Raw genomic sequence first — 22452 nt, forward strand, 5'->3', positions numbered from 1 at the left:
AATTCACAATCTTGCAGTCGAGTAAAAGCGTGGCATACTGTAACATCCCAGAATCTAAATAGTGCCCACATACGCAATTGTAAAACATTTAGTACCTTATATCCTGATTTTTTTTTAATTTGTTTTATTTTTTTTATTTTAAGGAAATGTTGCCGTTTTCAAAAACACTGGTTACTTCATTGCTCTCTCTTTGATCAAAAGGTGTAATAAAAAATTATTGAAAACTATGAATGCTACTTAAAGCTGAATCATGTTATCTAAAAAGTGGCCCTGTAGATGGGGTAGCACCAACCCACCCATAACTCTGTCGGATGTCAAGTTGTCATCCTCACCCTAGGCTATTTATTGTGCTATATACGTTTTTTAAAGACTGAATGAAGTTATTTTAAATATGAACTGGGAATTCTTACAGGGAGATTTAAAATAGAAATGGAAATAATGGGTGAATAGACTTATTAATCAAGGCTACCCTTCAATCAGAGACTATGGTAGGAGAGTCAACCTCTTGTAGTGCTTATACCTTGCTAAGCGTCGTGCTATACTTCAATTGAAAATGTTGTAAAAATTGCTGGTGACGTAAACTCCTAAATAATGAATAAGGTGCTGAGGAATCGACTGCAAATTAGATGGAAGATCCATTTATAGTGCTTTAAATGGTAAAAGTTCAGTTTTTGCTTTTATTTTGTAGCTCCCTATACCGTAAAACCTGCAATTTCCTTTAAAGATTCCTGTATATTCACGCAATTGGCTCTCAAATATAAAATAATGTAATCGGCAAATGACTTTATTTACGTCATCCCTTATATTGGTGGCCGAATTGATTAATCGTTATGAATCCTGATAGCCAGGGGTTCTATAAGAAAAGTAAAAGGAATCTGACACAGCCCTTCCCAGTGCCTTTATTCATCTTGTGTATCCCAGCTACCCTGGAATTAACAATGATCTTTGCCTCTGCCTAATAATAAAGCTTCTTAAGCTTATTTAAAAATTGAACAGCAAATCCAACTTTCTCTAAAACTTAAAATAACGCTTTCCAGTTTACTAATTCAAATACCTTTTCAGCGTCCATCATTAAAAGCACTTCTTTTTCTTTATTAACTGAAAAATAATCCATTGCTTCTATCACAAAATGTATGTTTGCAGAACTAGATCTTTAGGAAGTAACTCATTCTGATCTTAATGTATCATCAATTGGGCCCTTTAAGCAATCCGCTCCGCCCAAAAATTCGTAAATTGCTTATAGTCTGCATTTAACAAGCTTATTGGGTTATAAGAATTGACATTAGCAGCGTTTTAATATTTTAGAAAGCTGACTATTATAGACTCTTTAAAAGGCTTGGGGTTCTCCATTTGATTGAACATAGCTGTTAAATGAGGAAGAACCACCTCTGCAAAATATTGTTAGAGACTTCAGTAGGGATGCCGTCACTACCACTGGTTTTCGCATTTGCCGTATTTTTAGAGCGTTAACCACTTCGGAAAGCTCAATTTTCTCTACCATACCCTTTTTTTGAGAGCCAGGGAGTTGCAGTAGCTGGAGTGTAGTGTAATATTGCGATGCTACACAGATGTCCTTGAGCTTGAATATCTCTAGCCTCTGTTGTCGTGAAGCGATTGTGTACTGTGTAAAGTGAGAGGCTGATTTAGGGACGATAAAACAGGAAAAACTTTACCCAACAGTGTCATAGCATTTGTTTTACTGGTTAAATTATTCTCAGTAAAGCTTCTTGTGCTTTAGACTAGCATAGCTAACCAGGCAAGAGGAGATGTCCATATTTCACGTCATTGGTATCTTGCCTAGGATTTTTAATACATCAAAGATAAAATGCCTTTGGTATTTAAAAAATATTGTGATAGGTTAAAGGAATTTCACTTGTACTTCGGTCTGAGCAGAAATTCTATTTTTGTAATACTACAGACTGTTTGTCCATAAATAGATAATTTACTACCTTAGTGGACATTTAGCTCCGTTGTGTGTGCGTGTGGCTTTTTTTGGGGGGGGGGAGGCAATGTAAGGTAAAAGCAGGGCAAGCATTACTGTGCTTCACCTGGTCTGGCATATAACGTCACCTGTACAGTGGAAACAAATTTGACATGGCTATGTAAGAATCAAAGACTCCGGGAAATTGGAGTATTACCAGCTGCAACCAAACTTGTATTTCTTGTCAGTAGTAATTGATTAATAGTAAAGAGGAAATATTTATTCATTTTTTCAAAAATACAATAAGTCTTTCAATCAGTTTATTAAGCTATTAGCAGGTCCCCTTGTAAAAACTTGCCACATTACACAGGTAAAAATATGGATTGTTGGAAAAAAGCGCTTAATCTCTTTATCATGTTCTTCTCAGAAAAGAATGGTCTCGCCCTCGACCATCCATTTTGAATCTGCTAGACCTTGACTTCCTAAAGCTGGAAACTAGAAGGACCTGCCCTTCCACCCTGCCCCCAGTGTGAACACTCACTAGCTTAATAGATTTACTTTATATGGGACTACGTCATGGCACAGGCTGGTTCCCAAATTTGGTCGGTGCTACCTGGTTGCTCGGTTGGTACCGATCCAATGGCGTTATTGCAGTTGTTATCCCAAAAGCACAACCACCCTGTGGAGGTGCTAAATGGCCACAGCTATAGTGATTTATGCGGGGCATAAGGGCATAACTTTGAAATGCTGGCACTATTATATATTTCATTAAGATGCAGACTGTACACAAGCCACAGTTAGCTAGACCTGGACAAACGTTGAGGGTGCACTCTTAATTTGAATGCCAAACTCTCCCCATTGAGACATCCTGTGCTGACTGTCGACCGGGTTTGATACATGTGCCCAGATGGTACAGAACTGTTAAACTGTTACACTCAGAATCCAGGTTCTCGCAAGCACCAATAGTGCAGTACATTGGTGTCAAGCCTGCATACTTAAGACACACTTGTTCCTGGGCTTTTAAAGCTATCGGACATCTTTAAGTAAAGGAGACCAAACTTTCAGTGAGAGCAGTCATTGTAAGGGGGAATTCCATTTCACATTCTCAGTCTTTATGTACTATTTCATAACTCAAAACGCTTAATTCAAGTTAATTTTTCCCCGCATATTTTTTCCATTATAGTTAAATCAGATTTAATTAGTTTTCATGTACTTGCTTTGATTTATATGAACTACCAGCTTGTTGGCTTATTGAGTTCTGCAAGCAATCTAGATCCGTTTTCATGCTGGCCTAAGCCTTGAGACACTTTGAAAGCGTTTCACTTCCCTGTGATGTACCAGTCTCTCTTAATCTGTTTCCTGCTTTACCACCTTTCCAAATTAAGGTGATTGAGGGTACACTGGACTAAGAATTCAAAATGTACTATAAGAGGTAAATTGATTTTTCTTAATCACCTGGACGGTATCTGCAGTACTTGAAGCATTTCATTGTTGCCCGCATGTTCTGCATTTGCAGAGCTTGGCAGGCTTCAAAATGCTTCCAGGGAATGCATCCTTTGATATTACTGTAGGGACATTATTTTGGGGCTACCCCTGCATAGTTACTCCTTCTAGGGGAGTAGTCCAAGAAGGCAGTCCTGCAAAACTAGTTTGTCTGATTTCTGTAGTTTATCTCCACTATTATGCTGCAGTTTTCTTATTCTCTGTAAACTTTGCACAGTAATGGAAGCATGAGAGTGAATTTACAATATATATAAATTTGCTGCAATTCAAAGTCCTACAAAGGAAGCGTTTTACCCTGGCAGCAATAAATAAGATGTATGCTGCCTCTGTGGGTTCCTGACGTAGACGTGAAGAGGGTTGAGTTATTTCCTACAAATGATCTAGTCCTTCTCACTTTAGTCTCCTGGAGCCCCAGTGTCTACCATATTATGCTAGGAAGTTGCACCCATTTCGAAATGGACTAACCATTGGCTATTAGTTTTGCATAGGTTGGGCCCTCATTATACATTTGCCGCTCTCCTGGCTAGAATAATATACAGTGACTAAATCATCTAGGACCACAAGCTGTTAGTTGCCACAAAAATGTTGCAATATGTTGTGTTGGAGAGGAAATGCATATAATGAATTACAGAACACATCCAAAATTAAATATGAATTTTTAGAAGTAGTGTGAGATGTTGTGTACTGTTATTCCCTGCGACAAGTTGTCTCCTTGAGAAACACTCATAAGTACAACAATAAACACAAATTTGGCTGTTAGTTATAGATTATACTAGTTGATACTGTTACTTTTGCAGCATGCATATTTAGGTGCATTGGTTTATGCTACTTTAACCATCTGTAGAAGATGCATTTCACCGTGAAGCCAAAGGACTACATAGAAACTGTATTGCTTGGCTGTTATGCTGTGATTGTTCTGTCTATAGTGAGAGTTGTAAATTGATAGGGTTTACGATTAAGTGCACATAGGTTTCTACAGTAGGTGATTACATTTTTTTTAAATGTGTTGCAATATTTTAATTATTTTTCACCAAATAACACCGGCTTTATTCTTTTACAACATTGGGTGTGTCCATCACTTTTGTTTTTCCATAGTAAAAGTAAAACCCAGATGGTCAGTGGTTATTTATGGACCATTGGGGAGAGGCTACATGCATAGGGGAGAACAGGGCATTTTATTCTCACTACACTGTAGTTTTGCCATATTTTCAGTTATTATCTACTTGGAAAGCTTATAACAAGTTGTAAAGAGAGGAACTTTAGGAGTAAGAATGCATTTCTTGTATGTTTGCTGAGTTTTGTAAAATGCTTAATTCTGGTATTTTCAGAACCAACATGAAGATCTCCGAAAGCAGCACAGTGACCTCCAGACTGAGCATCAAAAGCTTGGTGAGGATCTGACAAAAGCTTTGGGCAGTCACAAAGAAAAATACTTTCAGTTACAGCAGGAAAAAGAGCAAGAAATGTCCAAAATTAAAGGTAAGGGAATTTTATGTTGCTGTATTTTGTTTGGTATTTTTGTTTTGACTGTTTTGTAATTAGTTTGGAGAATGTCAACTTTTTTCTTTTGAATCTGGTTTTTGTTTTTTCAAGTCATTGCAATACTTCACTTTGTCTTAAATGTGATCATTTTTATGATTCTGAATCAAAACCTTCACTCTGAATCCCCTGGTTGCTCATGCTGCACTCTATTCACCCTTATGTTTTAGTGGCTGCTTCTTAATTTGTTGTGCACCATCATACTTTACAGAGCATCCAGTGTTTGGCATTCTTTCCACTCATGGCTGATTTCTTTAATTTTGTCAGACCAGAGACCCTTCCAAAAGACAAATGTTTTGCAGTGTGAAACTATTTTAGTTTCTCAAGCCTTGCATTATTCATCCAACTAGGGGATGGGTTCAGAAAGTTCTTCAAACCAAAGTTTTATCTTTGTGTGTCTACCATGGGTGGAGTCAACATGACTTACTGATTTTGGTCATAATCCAGCAATTTCTCAAAGTGGCCATCATAGTCTGATTCTTTTTACCGCTGGTGTATCTGGAGGGAGTCATTAAACTTCTGAGATACGTCCTGTCTTGGGTTTGAGAGCATGCATGTCCTGTGTTGGGTTTGAGAGCATGAATGATTTGTGGAAGTTGTTGCCCTTAGATCTCTGATGCCACTTTGCAATTACATCCTAAGGAAAAAAATCCTGTTTAAATTGTTTACTAAACTGTTGCAGAAAGACTGTGAATGACGAGCATCCAGTTACCACAAGACCATAAGTCAGAGAGCTGCTGCAAATTTTCACTGCTTATTCCAGTTGCAATCTGTATAGATCTCTGTACAGATCTCTGTACAAGGGAGAAAGTAATACATTTATCTCTGTGTATTTGGTAGAAGTGCAGGTGAGGAACAAGTTCAATGTGAATAAAAAGCTTTTAACTTATCTTGACAAGCTGTGTGAAAAGTTTAAGTACAGTGAATAGAAATTATATAATAGGGCTGAAATTGATATGAAGCGGGTACTAGTAGAGGAGTGTGGGCTCAACATTAGGGAGGGATTAAGTTGTTCGTTCTGAATCGTGTCTTGAGACGATGCTGCACAAGGGAATAGGCTGGCCAAGGTGAAGTGATTTAGGAGTGCTGTTTCTAACATGGCCTTCTACTTGCTTCTGACCAGGAGCATAGATCCTAGGCTCACAAAACCTTTTGTTATCGTCCGGGAAACCAGACTAATTTAGATTTGGCTCCGAAGGCGACCACATGAAGAGTATTGAAATCAGTAAGGACCCCTTTAGTTCCCACTGTATTCAGCTTATTTATTAATGATGTAGTGTGCTGATTACATCCAATGATAAGGCATATCGTATATTTGAATGTAAACACTGTAATAAGCCATTTATACTCCGAAACTACTGCAGTGAAAATTTGTTGTTCGAGTAGTATTGTAAGAAAAAAGATTTAGAATAAATCAACATACATGTAAGCTAAGTTCAAGTTTATTAATGTTTAGACACTTGTCTTTAAATCATTGTGTACATAAATACAGTTTAGAATTATACATTAAAATTAACCCTATTCCTGCCACCACCCCCCCACCCATGCCAAGTGCTGGCATGATCTAGTGACTGTACCCCCCCCCCCCCAGTACCGATATCAAATCTTGAGTACTCGATTATCGCTATGTATCCATTCATTCCTTAGCACCCTAGGATTCATCAATAACTCAGCTAAATAACCTTAGATCTAGAGTCCTTACATTACTAACCAAAACGTATTTCAAACTATTAAAAAATGCACGTTAAAATTTTGAAACCTCAATCCACATGTGCAATTATTCTCCGCATCTTGAAATGCAGTACATTTATCGACTCCCAATTACCGGCTATACAGAGCCACTCGAGATTTTTAATAATTGAAAACATATAAGAGTAGATATTATCAGGAACACTCTAAGATTTTCCCAGGATTCCAGCACATAATTTGCTGAGGGTTTGTTCCTTAAATACTCCATATCAGCCAGTCTTGACTCCCTTCTACAGGCCATATTTAATTCACCTTTCAAAAGGTGAGAGGCCTCAGCCATCATAAATGTCTCAATTTTTAAGGTCCCAGCAATATTACCTAATTTTATTTCTGACTTGCGCCACCCATCTTAGGTACTCCTTCCAATCTCAGTAGCACCAAGAACCGATACCATCTGTACCTCCGAGGTCCAGAGTTTATCCCAAAATGCAAGGTTACTTTGTAGGCCAAGAAATTCCAGGCCTGCAGATCCTCTTCCAATCTTATTGCCGGACTCATCACACCTTTAGGGAGACCTAACAATTTTTTCAAATATTCGTTCTCACACTTCTACGGACTTCCCTCCATACTTAGGGACAGTACTTCATCCCAATAAAGACATTGTGAGAGGACCATTGCATTGTAGGCTGTCACAAGAGGGGTCCATAGTGGGCCACCAAAGGTATTTTTAAAACGTACTAGGTCTCCTATATTTGAGGCTGCCCGTGTCTTAACCAATTCTTTATCTAGGGCCCAGTTTAGCTTTCTGGTGAACATCATACTAAGTATTCGTAAGAGGAAACCACTTCCATCCTATTAACCAGGAACCACTTGAACAGTTTGGTGTTTTTCACAGAGGGGATTATTTTAGTTTTTTTCTAAGTTCACCTTAAGTTTGTCGACCTCAAAGTACCTATTAAATGTATTCAATTTTGTCTGTAGTCCTACTTGATTCAGGTCTAAAGTAGCCAGGTTGTCTGTGTAAAGGAGGGACAGCACATGTCTGCCCCCTATTTTCGATGAAAAGGACTTAGTAGCTACCAAAACACCTGTGCAAGAAACAGGGAAAACAGCATGGGGACTAGGACACAGCCCTGCCTTAACCCATTTTCTAAATGTATTCTTTCCAATCAAGCCCTGTCTAAGTCAAGCTCCAGTTGGGCACAGTTCTGATAGTGTAGTTCTTGCAAGATTACTAATAAGCTAAGGGGAATAGCCTGCAGTCATGATTTAGTCCAGAGGACTTTAGTCCTTCGCCTTTTGCCCTAGGGCCCACAAGCTGAATCCGTGATCCATCGTAAAATGCCCACTCTTGAAGCTCCCTTGTTCAATTTCAACTATATCATTGCACTCAATCCAGTTCTTAAATTAGATGAGTATATACTTGGACTACAATTTTGCACCAAAATCTAGCAGGCTTATCAAGCAAAAGTAACCAAGGACATCCGTCTCCCTTTTGTTATGTAGTGGTTTGATTATTGCACCGTTCCAGCTAGGGGGATATATTTTGGACTTAGTTATGTCTATAAGTGCTTTTAGAAAAGAAAGTTACCCACCACATAGGGTTAGTCTTAATTACAATTGCGTGGAGATTATCCTGCTCAGCTGCCTTGATTATATTTAGGAAGTTTATCAGTTTGGCGATAGATTGTACAGATAGTCTCCAACACTTCCTGCCCCAATTTTGGCCAATTATCTCACTATTACCTTCCTAGCCTTATAGATATTGCTTAAGTAAGTTACCCAAGCATTTCCTAGAACCGTCTACCTTACTGGGAGGATCACATTGCTTCACCCCCTCCCCCACCCCCCAAACTAGCTTCGAGAATTCTCTCGTATCCTTATCCTGGAGAGTATTTATTTATTTGAAAAGTTTTATGTAGCATTGGCTAGACCCGGAGGTATTAGAGCGCTTCACATGAGGAATATCGTTACAAAAATAACAGTGTTACATAGTTACATGAGTTGCTCGAGGAAAAACATAGGATCGGAAAAAAAAACAGTGTTACATGAATACATCAGTTAATAGAGCAAAATTAGATAACCTAGAAAACGAGTCATGGGGGCATAGATGGCAGAGGGGGGAAAAGAAACAGATGATTGAATACAGGTCAAGTCTGGGAGACCGGACAAGGGGAAGAGAACTTAAGGGGGTACCAAAAAGTCAGATGTGCGAGTCGAAACTCAGAGAGGGACAGTGGATCCAAAAACAATCAGTGCCCTACTTCTTCATTGAGATGGTTTGCATATTAGAAATGGAAGAGGAGTGAAGAGGGAGTGAGAGGGTGCTACACAGGGCCAAACAAGAAGAGAGGGGTGTAGCAGACTCAAGGGGGTGTCGACATAGGGCAATGGTCATTTCGGCTGCAGAAGTCAATGAAAGCGGCAGAGTCAATCGGGGGGACTGCCGAAAAATTAGAGTACTAATCATAAGGTCCCAATTTAACTGATAAAATAAATGCTTCGTAGGTCTAAGCAGGGCCTCGTACTACTTCTTTAGGTCTCTCCTACCGATGCAGCGCATGCGCTGCACGCTTGGCGAGATCTTTTGTCATCGATTTTCTACCGAAGGGGGACAGGAGATGTGCACGCGCCCGTACAGGGGATGTGCACGTGTACGGCTTGCCGGCGTTTCAGCAGAACTCGCACATGGCGCGCTTTCACTTTCCTAGTTAGTTGCAGTGTTGTGCTTTACTTTGTACCCACCTCCCTCCTGTTTGTGCACAATGCGCGTGACTTCAACGACAAAATATATGCACCACACAACTGTGATGGAGGCGTTTTCTGCGCTGTAATGGCCGATGCCATACTGGTATAGGCTTCAGGGGTCCCTCTTTTGTTTTCCGAAGGGACTGGCATCACTGACAGTTCGGTAGGCTTCCTATGGTCCTAGAACTTAATAGAGGTTTCAGCATATGGGGCTATTTCAATCCTTGTGGATACTAATTCCAATTCATCTACCCTCACGTAGGCAGTTTCAGATGTCAACAGATCTCGTTACCCTGATGGTGAAGCAGACTGGGGGTAAAATGGTTGGCCGCCTGACAAATGGGGGGGCCCCACCACCGTATACCGGCCACAAAATAAGGCTAGATCGTCCGTTCATCAAGAAAGATCCACAAGTGGTGAAACAAAGTCATTTATAAAGCATAGGAAAATACTTGACGGTCTCATCTTTTCGCCATCGTCGTAATAAACCCTGCAGGCCTCTCACTCTCTACTTCGTAATAATTTTATATTTCCGAGTTAAATAGGAACGAGCAACGCAAGATCCAGTGGTGCATTTCTAAAAGGAAATGTGGACCAACGCTGACCACAGTGCATGTTTCCCTTCACTGCTTGCAGCCTGAAAAGTGCATTGATGGGCATCAAGAAATAAGTCTAACAAGAACATCCACTTACATCTCTCGGATAACACTTCCGGTTAGTCTCAGTCCAGGCTCGCATCCGCCCCCAATCTTCCTTAGACCGGTGCGGCCCCACTTTCGGTTGCTTCTCGAAGCAGCCAAAAGCAGAGAGGTCGGATGGTCCGGTTGGACCTGCAGCCCGTATTAAAAGCTACCAGATCCGGCGAATTTAGCCCCGTCCCTTTCCTGGGTCTCTTACCACAGTACCAGCTTCTTACTAACAAGCATTTATAATGCAATAGGTCTCGCAGTTACGAGAGTTTCAGCTATTGGCATTGTAAATAACAATGCCTTTTATTTATGTTTAAAAAAAAAGGCATTATTTGCAATGTCAATAGCTCAAACTCACGTAAATGTGAGACCTATTGCATTGCAAATGCTTGTTTTCTACAGTTGTAACCCTCTATTCAATTTGTAGGTTCCAAGGAGCACCTGGACCTTCCTAGTTTCCTGAGCTCTTTTCTAGCAAGTGAGCACTTCTTATCAAACCACAGCTGTTGTAGAGACTGGCAGGGCCTATCCTTTTTGGCCTCGTTATTACACATCCTAACTAATTGGGGGTCAACTAATTAACTACCTCTGCAATGGTTTCAGAGTACCATTCAAAAATTGTAAGACCTTTAGTCTATTGTTGTAGTTAATTGTTTTGGAAAGTCTACTTCCATCAGGATCAGCCGCGCCCCATGTGGTGGGACTAGAGCTATGGCCGTTTGTAAGCTCCAGTGGTTGCTGCTCCTATTTCTAGCACCTCAAAACTTGTGCAGAGTTCAAAGAACCATGCCTCTACAAACAGATAATCTATTGGGCAAAGCTGGTTCCCATGCAAGAACGTTTGAGCTGTCAGTATATTCCTCTTAAACCGACCATTGAGGCAAACAAATCCTATTGTAGAGAGGAACTTTATAAATTTCACTTCAAACTTGGATTGGTTACACTCTGGAAATGTTTGATTATCATGGACGTGTACTCTGTGAGAAAATCATTTAAGTTGAACAAGACAAAATGTGTTAATTTCACACTTTTGTTATCTGGGCTTGTGTAGTAATGAAAAAGGAGATTGAATTGCATAATTACCCAGAAGGTCACTAATTATGGCTACTAGCTCTCAGGGTGTATATTTTGTATACTTTTAAAAAGGTTAATGGCTCTGCTTTCAGCCACCCACTTTTACCATGTAAAGCCAAAGTCCAGGCACCAGCTTCATATGGGGGAGAGTTGTGGGGGAAGATTTGCCACCCTCACAAGTCAACTTTTAATTCTTCTGGACTTCTGGAAAAGGTCTAAGTGTGGTCTAATCCACAGCCAGTGTTTTTTTAACAGGATGCTTCTACACACCTATGACCTGTGGCTGTATGATGAAACTACAATTTTTATAAAGCATGTTGTTTTATATATTGCACTGTATCCATGTTATGATGTGTATTCTAACGTACTGTTTTTTGTTGTTGTAGAGCATTCCTAATCGTTTTATGATTTATGGATATAGTCGAACAAGACCTCTTGCCTTTTATTTAAGCAAACCTAAGCATGATATGTTCAGTTACCAGTAACGATTATGTGGTAAATTTTGTGATGATAAACAGTTGGATACAGTCATAATGACATTAATTGTATGCTATTGTGGTCTTCTGTCCTGTAAAATAAAATGTAGAAGGCAACAAGCATTTCTTTTAGTTGACAACTTTTCAGTATTGTTTGAGAGGGTGTTCGGATGCTCCTTTAATGTACGCCATTCATCTCGGCCAAATGTTTTTTTATTATGTGGGGCAACAGCATTTCAAATCTAGCAAATGCATTTTTGGGATTAAGTGCTTGCACTGATAGTCAGTGTAATGTTATTATCAACAGTGCAACCAGTAATTTGATTTGAGCCGCTCCAATCAAATATTGGGTGGTGTGTGGCAGATGTTACTGCGCTGGAAATTTCCATTATTTACTTTTTGATATTGGGGTATTATATTTTCTTCTGTCAATACTGTGACAGTACCATAGGGCTTGGGCACACATTTATAAACATGTAGGTGGAGGAGAAAGCCCACTTATCCGCCCTAAGTGATGAAGTGTTTTCATTCTGGACATTTTGTAAGAGACATTAATCCCAAATTATGCCTACAGTATGGTTATTATTTTGCAGTTTTTATTGGGAACGGAAAACATGACCTCTCTTTGTCCCCAGTTGCTATATGGTAGAAAGCTATAGCTAGCACCATTATTTTAGAATTGTGCAATATAGACACTTAAGGCTGTACTGAGGGTAGTAACCAACATGATGTGTAGTAGAATAACTAATTTAATGAAATACTAAAAGAAATATATAATTATTACGAAATGTAACCATCCAAAATGATGCTGTCATCAATTGCCAAGTCGTATTGTATAGAAACTTTATTTCGGCTACAAGAAGCAGCCATAAAAGCACAAGGCAAAAAAAATAAGTTCAAGTATTATCACATTACGACGACACAAGATACATAAATCATAAAACATAAATAGATAAAACACATTTCAAAATATATAGTACATTGATTTAAAATCCTTTATCACATAACCAAACTGGGCATCCTGAAGAATCAAGAATTCCTACAGCTTTGGACCAACCCCTCTGGCAGACAGGCCCAAATTAAGCAACTTTTAAAGGAACTCTGTGTAACTAAGAATACTAATAGTTAAAGCATTGATTTTCTTTTCATAATAGCACACTTTAAAAAGGAACAAACACTAACACAAAGAGAGGGAGAATTTAGCTGTTGCAGATAAAGCATAGTTTCACTAAATCTTCTCTGGCCGCTCCTTCTTAATATAGGATTACAAATCTTTGTATAGACCATATAAAAGTGACAGAAAAAAGTAAAATGGAGCATGCTTTACAGGGAGAACTCGTCACATGGAAAAGTTCACACATTACTTGGGCAGATTGGCCAATGGGAACACCCAAATGCCACCTCACAAAACAAAGTCTAAATCTGGTTAGAAGAATTCTATCCCATGTGCAGTTGACCCATGATAGATATGACTCAATAAAAAGGGGAGTCTAGGGCTTCTCATAGTCCCTTACAGTAGACTTTAAGATCGCAGATTTACTCTCTATGCTGATGTTTTGTTTTTAAACATCTTCTTAACCCAAACCAAGTCAGATTTTGTCATGGCAGTGGGGTTAGAGAAGAGTTCCGGCCTCCCCAAGTTAGACATTTCATTTGCGACATATTGGAGTTAAGGGCTTTTCAATCCTCTATCACAAGAGAGACAATCGATGATGACCTCCCTGCTGATACCAGCATGCAGGTTCACCCAAATTGCGCACCATAGTGCAAGAGGGGTCAATTTGATACAGTCCTCTGTATATTCAATCCCATGATCTTGATGCCCAATATAATTTGAAGAGGCAGGAGGCACCGCAGGGCCCTATTCTCTTCACCCTGCAGGGAGGTGGTGTTCGAATATCCCCACGAACAACCCCATAGGTAAAGATAGGAAGACATTTGCTCTTAAAGACCTGCAACAAAGGGGCCATTGACTTTCTGCCTATGTGCGATGCTAACCTATGAATATAGACTTTCTGCCTATGTGCAATGCTAACCTATGAATATAGCCTGTCATGCTAACAAATCTCTAGCAGGCTTTACACTTGCCAGGTCCCCAGTTCCGCCTGGCATCAAAATCTATGCCGATTTATAAGAAAAGTCCTGCATAGAAACAAAAGGATGACCCTTGAGATGTACACTCTTCATCTTCTAGGTTTTAGAACGATAAGTGACCAGGCTGAAAGACCCCACGAAGATAACAAATTCCTGGACCATAATATTCAAACCATTATAGGTTCTCCCAATTAACATGGCATTGTCTGCATAAAGTAATGATGGAATCCTTTTTCTACCAATCTGGGGAACATCCGTTGAGCAACTAGAAAGGGCTGAGAATATAATTAAAACCAAAACGCAGCCATGGCATACCCCCTCCCCAAATTAAAACTGGTGGTACCCTCACCAGCAGGCACATACCTAATGAATGCCGAGAGGTCGTTGCAGAAGGCCAGCAAAAGTCAACAAACCCCGCATCTACCACCAAGTCGGTTAAAATGAACCGTAGCTTAGATCTTACCATGCTGTCAAAGGCGCAGGACAGGTCCATGAAGGCCAGGTAAATGGAGCCCTGCCTCACAATAGTATACTTGCTGACAAGCAAGTTAAGTTCAGGCATTGGTCCACTATGTCCAGTTCCTCCCTGAATCCATACTGCACCTCTGATAGCGTGTCAGACTCCCTAAACCAAGTCAAACGCGACTCCAACACAACTCTTCCCTGCAATCTTGACCGCAGAATCCAGCACAGATATTAGCTGATAGCAGCCAGGCGACTGGGGATCCCCATTTTTAAAAAATAGGAATGATGATTGCCAATTGCCAGGAGCCTGGTTGCCCAATTTTAGTGAGGGAACTAAAACTATTACATAATAGTAGAGCACAGAAATTAGGTAGATGTTTATACAGATCCATGGAAACTCCATCAGGGCCTGGGGCTTTGTTAGCTGGAGAATTTACAATTGCCTCCCGCATCTCTTCTGTGGTAAATTCCTTGGAAAGAGGAAAAGCCACATCTATTTAGTTACTCCCTGAGGACCTACCAGATCCATATATGATACTAAAGTGGTTAACTCAAGCTTCTGGGCAGATTATGGTAGTAACAGATTTATTGTTGATGCCAATGGGCCAACAACGTTGAACTCCTTCCAAAATGCTCTGGAATCTTTTTGGCCAAAACCAGCCTACCTCAGGAGTCCATTTGGATCTCCTTGCACCTAAGGCGCAGGGCCATTTTATACTCTGCTCTACACAGTTGTGCCTTATAACCATTCCTTTGTTTTTCTTTCAAGCCTTTATGAAGCTCTCTTGAAGCCGTTCTACAGGATGTATCAAATTACTTTACTTCCTGGCTACCCAATCGAATGGGCTTTATGCTTCAACTTATTAAGTGTAAGCCCCAGTTGGACAGTTGGTTTGTCACAGCCTGCTGGTCGCCTAGTGGGGATAAACAGTCATTCAGCATATCCAAATGATCGGTGTGGAGGAGTGTCAACCTGGTGGCACTTATGTCAAGCCTTTGTTCCGATCTCAGCCCTTAAGACTTGACTACTGGTAAAGATGCGTCTTTAGGATTATATTCCCCCTTAGAGACGCTGTAGCCCAACCATAGGTGGTTGTGATCACTAAATGAAGTTTTCTCCATTCCACACCTTGCCACCCATCCCATAAGGACTCTGGGGATAAAGATATAGTCATTGTCATTCATTCCTATATTTTGGTTAATAAAACAAGCATAAAAGGCAATATTATACAATATTATCAAGCACAAGTAAAATGCATAAAATCAGTTACATATATGTACATATGCAAACAATCAAAATGAGTAAAAGGTAATAGAAGCAAATTACAACCATCTCAGCAATGATTATTTCAAAACTTCCCTGGGATTCTTTCTTGGACATGAATTATCTTAGACCTCACATACTAAATTGCTGTTAAAAAAACGGGCCACGCATGGCACATGGTTGCGGGAAGTGGGTGGCTTAACGGGCTTTCACAGTTTGGACCGCATAGGTATCACCCTGCTGGGAGACGTCTGAGTCAGTGATCACATCCGCTCGTTTGCAGATCTACAACAGCGATGCGATACTCCACCCATCCCAATTTTATAGATATCTGCAACATCGTCATGCCTTAGACTCACATCTACTACCTGGCACGTCCCTGCCAGAGCAAAGCCCCTTTGAAGCTCAAATCACCATGGGGAACCTGGGGAAAGGGAGCGTGTCACGGATCTATCGCTCATTAATAAATAATGGTCCAATATCCGTTGAATTCCTGAAGTCCCGATGGGTGGCATGGGTGGGTCCGCTAGATGAGGACTGGAGAGATGCCCAAATAGCCCCCAGAAACATTACGACCTCGGCCAGGCTTCGCCTGGTTCAACTATACTATCTCCACGCCTCCTACCTTACTCCCACCCGCCTCTACAGAGCTGGGCTTACACCGAATCCTTCCTGTGCACGTAGCGGGAATGACCGCGCAGATTTTCTTCACATGGTATGGTCCTGTCCACACATCACCCCTTACTGGAATGCACTAGAAACAGAGCTCACGGAGGTGCTGGGGTGGGTGGTTCCACACAACCCACTGAACATACTACTGTGTGTCACGGAGGGTCTGGATGGGTCGAGGGCGGATATGAAATTTCTGGGTACTGCCTTAGTAGTGGCCAAACGCGACATAGCGATGGTTTGGAAAAACCCTGCCCCACCTAAAATCTCTACATGGCGCAGGGGGGTGGACTTGTGCGCTGTACAAAAACTTCCCTTATATGAAGCTCGAGGCTGCCCGGCCAAATATCGTTGGGTATGGGGTAAATGGTTAGGTATGCTAGAATGATTGCTGCTGTCCCCGTTCTTGGAACACTACTGACGCTATATCTGTGCAATGATACATATTTTTACTGTCATAACAATGTTCATGCTGTCAGGAGGTCATACGTATAGATTTGATACCTATGCTTTACTGTTTGTAATTTGTGTTTGCATAAAATCAATAAAGTTGATTATCAAAAAAAAACGGGCCACTGGTATTTGTACTACAAATTCTCAGTGCTGTGATGCTGTCTAAAACTCATCCATTTAGACAGTGGTTTGATCCAACGGGCGCTTTGCTCTGTATAGGCCCCACAGAACAATAGAACATGCTAGATTGACTCTATTGCCTCACATCCCTTTGGCCATTTATTCAATCTATCTAGCCCTTTCTTCCACAGGCAAGTAAGAGTAGCTATCGGTAATGTGTCCAGTCAAAGCGTGCCCTTGCAAAAGGTTTGATAACCATGTCTAAATACATGTGAAACTCAAAGGCACATTTAAATGTAAGAAAAACATCAGTCAAGCTACCCGAAGTTGACTTCGAAAATTTCTCTCCCAGCACAAGATGCCAATAGACCAATTTGAGCTTTTCAATAGCATTGCGTGGTAGATCCAGGGGATTTGACTAGAAGCCCCCTAAGCCTAGCTTATGTAACCACGTCTTTATATAGGCACACCAAGGGATCCTGTCAACACACAAACCCTCTATCAAGCCTCAAAGCCATTCCCTCTAGGGCTCTAGCTCTTCTATGACCCGCACTCTTAGCCACTATTGGATCATTGTCAAGGATGCAATATCGTAGATGGTTCATAAGCTTAGGTCCATACGGATGGAAAGTGTAGGAGTGCTCAGGGGAATTTTTAATAGTGATTTGAGAAAAATATTCTCAGCACTCTCCAGCATCTCCAGATTACAGTGTCTCCAAATATCAGCTCCATAGAGGGCCTCCCCACATGCTTGACTTCTGTTGATTTCCAAAGGGGGAGTGTAAGACCCATTCCTCTGGAGGGATATTAGAGTGTGGCTTCTGCATAAAAAATTCACCTCTTCGGGGAAACCTGCTGCCAAAAGCGCTTGCTGTCTTTGGCTCTTGATGCCATCAATAAACTTTCCCAAACTCTCTCTTCCCACAACATTTTACTTGCTTTTGTGGTACTCTATACAAAGAAATACTTTTTTTACTACAATTATTGACTACAAAGATGTAGTCAATAATTAATCCATAATTCTCCTTAAATAGGTAGCCTTTGTGGAATCCGAGGGATCAGGTGCTTCACAAACATTGATAAATCTAGCATTTTCACAAAGTTTGATAGCGGTTTGGCTCTATGATCCACGTGTTGTATTGCACCACATAGGCAAACCAATAAAAAATAGTTAAGGCATAATCGTGCTGCATAAAACCCACTTTTATATTAAAGTTGCCACCTACCACAATTTGGAAACCTGAGCGCAGGTAGATAAGCCAGTCCAATGTTGAGGCCCAAAATAAAATCTAGTAACCTATTGATATTGGGGCTGGTATCAGAACCACAACATCCATTATAGAAATTAATAAAAACAATGTTTGTCATTTGGGCAAGTAGATAAAGCTTGAGCTAAAGAGCTGCCAGTGCATATCACACTAATTTTACTTTCCAGGGTAATACGGAAATATGCCAACAGGCCACCACTTGTCCTCTCAGAGGGGGAGGGGTTTGCGGAGATCATATGGGTAACAAACCCATCCACACTTATAACATCCAAAGCCCAAGTCTCGTGAAAAAAATGAGGTCATAATTTTGAGTGAAGGTGACACAAATTCTATTCTCAACTTTGTTCGCTAAACCAGCAATATTCCAGTAGAGTAGCTTCACCTGGCGGGTAGAATGAGAATTGCTGGCAGAGTTCCCCTCAACACGATCTATACCCTCATTTGCAACAGGGGAAGGGTAGGAGGTATAGAACTTACGTTGTCCACTCCACAGCTACGGCCAAGGACTAGATGGCCTGGACTTAGCTAATTTCCTGAAGGGTGGGCTCACTCATTGCCTGTCCAACACCAAGTCAATCAATATCAGCCAAATCTCCCAGGGGTGCAAAGCAGTTCTGAACATGAATGTTAAACGCTTGCTGCCTCACTAAATTAACAGCATGTGTAGCCCCCGTGCTCAATGATTGGTTAGTCGGGTATCTATAAAAATAACCAAGAAGCAAGAGTTTGATGTTGCCCGACATATAATACCCATGAGAGGAAAACCCCAATTAAGCTACCTGCTATACTTGGGTTTCTGAAGGTGAGAATTATAGAATCCCCTAGAAATTTATTTTGTATCTTCCCCTTCCCATCCCACCCTTTTTGCCAAGAGAACTTCATAAAATAATTTATGCTGGTATTGCACATTTTCATGAATCCAGTGAATGGATTTGTGAATTAGGTCCTCCGTGGTCTCAACAGTCTCCGGTAGCAAGGTTTGCACATCACCTAACACGATGACTAAAGGAGAGACCTCAGGTGGTAGATCACACCTAGAGGGGGAGCCGGACTCCCGAGCCAAACGGGTACTGGGTCTAAACACGTTATCTGATCTAGTAAATGGCCCAGCACCATGCCCTTGCTCTTCTTGGTGGGTAGTAAACAAGTTGTAGCTGGGTTAGTGTCACTAACACCTTCAGGTAACCTACAGATCTGGTGCCTCCTCCCATCTGCGACACCGTTGGTCTCCCGCATCAGACTAGTAGCGGTGTTAGTGACAGTCGAGTTGACAGATACAGAGTCCAGCCCACAAGTTAGTACAGGTAGTTTGGACTTAATAGACTCCAGTCAACAGTATATTTCTTGCAGCTTGGCATCCAAAAATGCCTCGATCACCTTACCCAAATGGCCCAGCTTTCCTCAATACAGTCAATGAGATACGATAGATGGATGTGGGCTCGCACCTTGCAGGGCTTGGCTGATTTAAAATGGCACATTTTTACTGATTATGGCGTTATTTTTGTTTTGGCTTAGTACAAGCAGAATTAGCATGTTTAATGGGAGCCACATTAGAGGAGGTAACCATTTTAATGGGCGAAGGACCACTCGGTCATCCAGGGGCAGCGTCAAAATATCCTGGGTGTCATGTCCATGTTGGCTTTCTACAACACCTGTCTTATTGTGGCCTAACATAAATCGGGCATGGTGTTGCCATCACTTCGGCCAAGAGAAAGCCTTCTTTCAACATTACGGATTTATTTGTTCAAGGAGCCCACTTCCTTCTCAATATAACCATCAAGTGTACCAACGTTGTTCTTTGCAGAAAAGACCCCTGGGCTAGAACCCAATTTGCACTTCACTATACCTCCAAAGTCGATTGAGATGCCTTGGGGCCTTCAAGAAGTCTCAAATAACCAACAAACAGGCTTTTAGTAAGAAATCACAGTCAATAACACACTGAGGTTAGGCAATAAACAAACATAACCCAAAGTTAAGCGATTAGGCCTTGTGGCTTTGGGGCCTCAGAGCCTAGAGGTGTAGCCAATTTCTTGTGGGCTCAGCCGTCCTTAACTGACTACCGCTTTAATCAACACAAGAGTGGCTATCCCATTGAGCAAATTAGAGGAGGAGCGATCATTACAGGAATAGATATAAAACCATATATAGCACAGGCTGTTAGGCCAGACAGCAAAGAATTTCCAGCAGTGGAGCCAAGGGAGACCGCATTTCCTGGTGCTGACCAGGGCAGAGCGGGTCTGCCCTTGGCCTAGGTTCTGCCCACGCACGTTCGGCGCTGCGGGACTGCTGGGCGCTTTTAACAGCGCAATAGTGCACAGCTGGGGTGTGCGTGAGCTTTCTCTGCCCGGCCCGATGAGTCCTGGGGCTTGAAGTCTCCTGCTTTCAATTGGCTAGTCAACTCTTGGCTAAAAGTTTTTGTTCCTGATTTTGTTAGGGTCACCTGATCTAGAGTTGTTGTTCTTGTTATGTTATTTTATATTCCCTTATGTGAAGGTGATATATATTTTAAAATAAATATTCGAAAGTATAGAATGGGATAGGAGTTCACTTTATAAATTGATTTTCAAAGTATTGACCCCAAATGGATGCAGTCCACATTATATAGTACATTGTATGCATAATGTGTGAAACATTGGACTATGGACAAACTGTTAGTCTAGGAACATACATGCCAAGTAAAAGTACATCACTCAATGCATGATTGCATTCAGGCTGATGCATTCTAATAATTTATTCCTGGTTAAAGTCATTATTTAATTCTTTGCAGTTAACTACTGTTAGTTTTCAGAAATATCTTAATAAAATTATGATAGCATATATTAAAGTAATGTTTAGTGAAGAAATGGTACTGATTGTATGCAATTGTAATAAACCTGTGGAATAAAGCATTCGATATTATACAGTGGAAAAGTGACTGTCATTAGTCCTGCTTTATTTCCATAGAAAGTGTCTATCATTTACAAGAAGAAAATAGGCAGTTAAGAAGAGCACATCAGGATGTCCATACTCAGCTCCAGGATGTCAAGGTAAATGTCCTTTTCAAATTACTGTAGTATATTTGATTCTGCTGGTGCTGCTTAAAACCATCTTTGAGGTAGAAGATTGTCTTTATAATGGTTTCAAAGATATGTCTGTCCTACCTAGACAGAAGGGGTATACATAATTTTATTCATAATAAATTAAGAGCAACACTCACTGATAGGCTCCTTTGGTTTGCCACATTACCTAAAAATCTATAGGTTTCAACTTCACTTTGATGAAGACTTACCAATACCTCAATGATTTTAAATTCTGATCCATTATTGGGCACAGATTGGTACATGCAGATAGGACTGAAACCACAGAGATTATTCCTTATTTGAAGAACTCTTATCAGAGTGTCATTTACAGAGTCCTCCACCTTCAAACTTAATTGCTACTGACTTGTCCAAGTATCACAGTCAAAACCTACTGCAAAGAATTCCCAACACACTGACCATGGCCCGACAGTCTGGAGTTAGTAGTCACCCCGGACTTGCCCTCCTTTTCTAGTTGTGCTCCACTTGCCTCAAACGAGGTGTGGGATCTTATCACGGCAAAATCAGGTACTCCTTTGGATCCATGTCTAGTGGCAGTTCTATAACTGATGCCGGACATCATCATAGATATTCTCACAACGCTGTTCAACTCCATATTCGTTTCAGGATGCTTCCCCAAAATTTGGAACGTTTCCAATCCTAAGGAAACCCAACCTTAACCCTAACTATCCAAACAATCTCTTCATGATTGAAACTTAAATCCAATAACTTACAAAGTGTTAGCCACCCTTTGTGGGGCTTCTTAAGTGAACCGTAATACATCATTGATGACTCCATGTGTACTTAATATGTTTCCTGGATGTTGATAGGGTTCACAACTCTCCAGGCATTTCATATGTCGCTGTTTTGGTTAACCAAATTCAACCTGCCTTCTTCCAGCATTGGCAAGACTTAGCTGAAGTTAAGGGCGGGTGACATTGACATCTACCGCCCCCCCCCCCCCCCCCCTCCGCCATTTTATCTGATTTTCATAGCACATGCATAACTTTAACTGTAATGGTAACCAAAATTGTCAAATATCAGAGTCCTTAACCTTGGACAGAAAGAAAAACAAATTACCGATTGAAGCGGAGGAGTCCGATTTCCATGTGCTTAGCTTGGTTTTAGTTTTAGAACTCCTGTATCACCTCTACATGACTAATAATATGTGTAATCTGAAATTCCTATTCTGCCAAAAACAATTACACTCTTAGGGAGTATAGAAGTAAAGGGATGAGGTTCTATGTTCTTCTTGGAACTGGAAAAAGAATTTTGCCAAAAAGGATGTCCTTTTTATGATTTGTCTACCATGAGAAGGAATTTTGGTACCGCACTTAAAATGCTACCTCTCGACTATTGCATTTCCAGATTTCTGAACACACTTATCACACATATTTCATTAAATGTTTCAAATGAGCGATTGG

The 22452-nt window shown here is 40.8% G+C and overlaps 1 protein-coding gene across 2 annotated transcripts in view; it reads left to right on the forward strand.

Moving 5' to 3' along the window:
• GOLIM4 (golgi integral membrane protein 4) overlaps positions 1 to 22452 on the forward strand; it is a 311354-nt gene that overhangs the window by 175619 nt on the left and 113283 nt on the right. For both annotated transcript variants that reach the window (XM_085635164.1, XM_085635165.1), the window contains exons 5-6: positions 4753 to 4903; positions 20916 to 20998. In XM_085635164.1, the coding sequence (XP_085491290.1) occupies positions 4753 to 4903; positions 20916 to 20998 (234 nt within the window). The remainder of the gene's footprint in view (positions 1 to 4752; positions 4904 to 20915; positions 20999 to 22452) is intronic.

This window comes from Triturus cristatus, chromosome 11, assembly GCF_964204655.1.
Source record: "Triturus cristatus chromosome 11, aTriCri1.1, whole genome shotgun sequence".
NCBI lineage: Eukaryota > Metazoa > Chordata > Amphibia > Caudata > Salamandridae > Triturus > Triturus cristatus.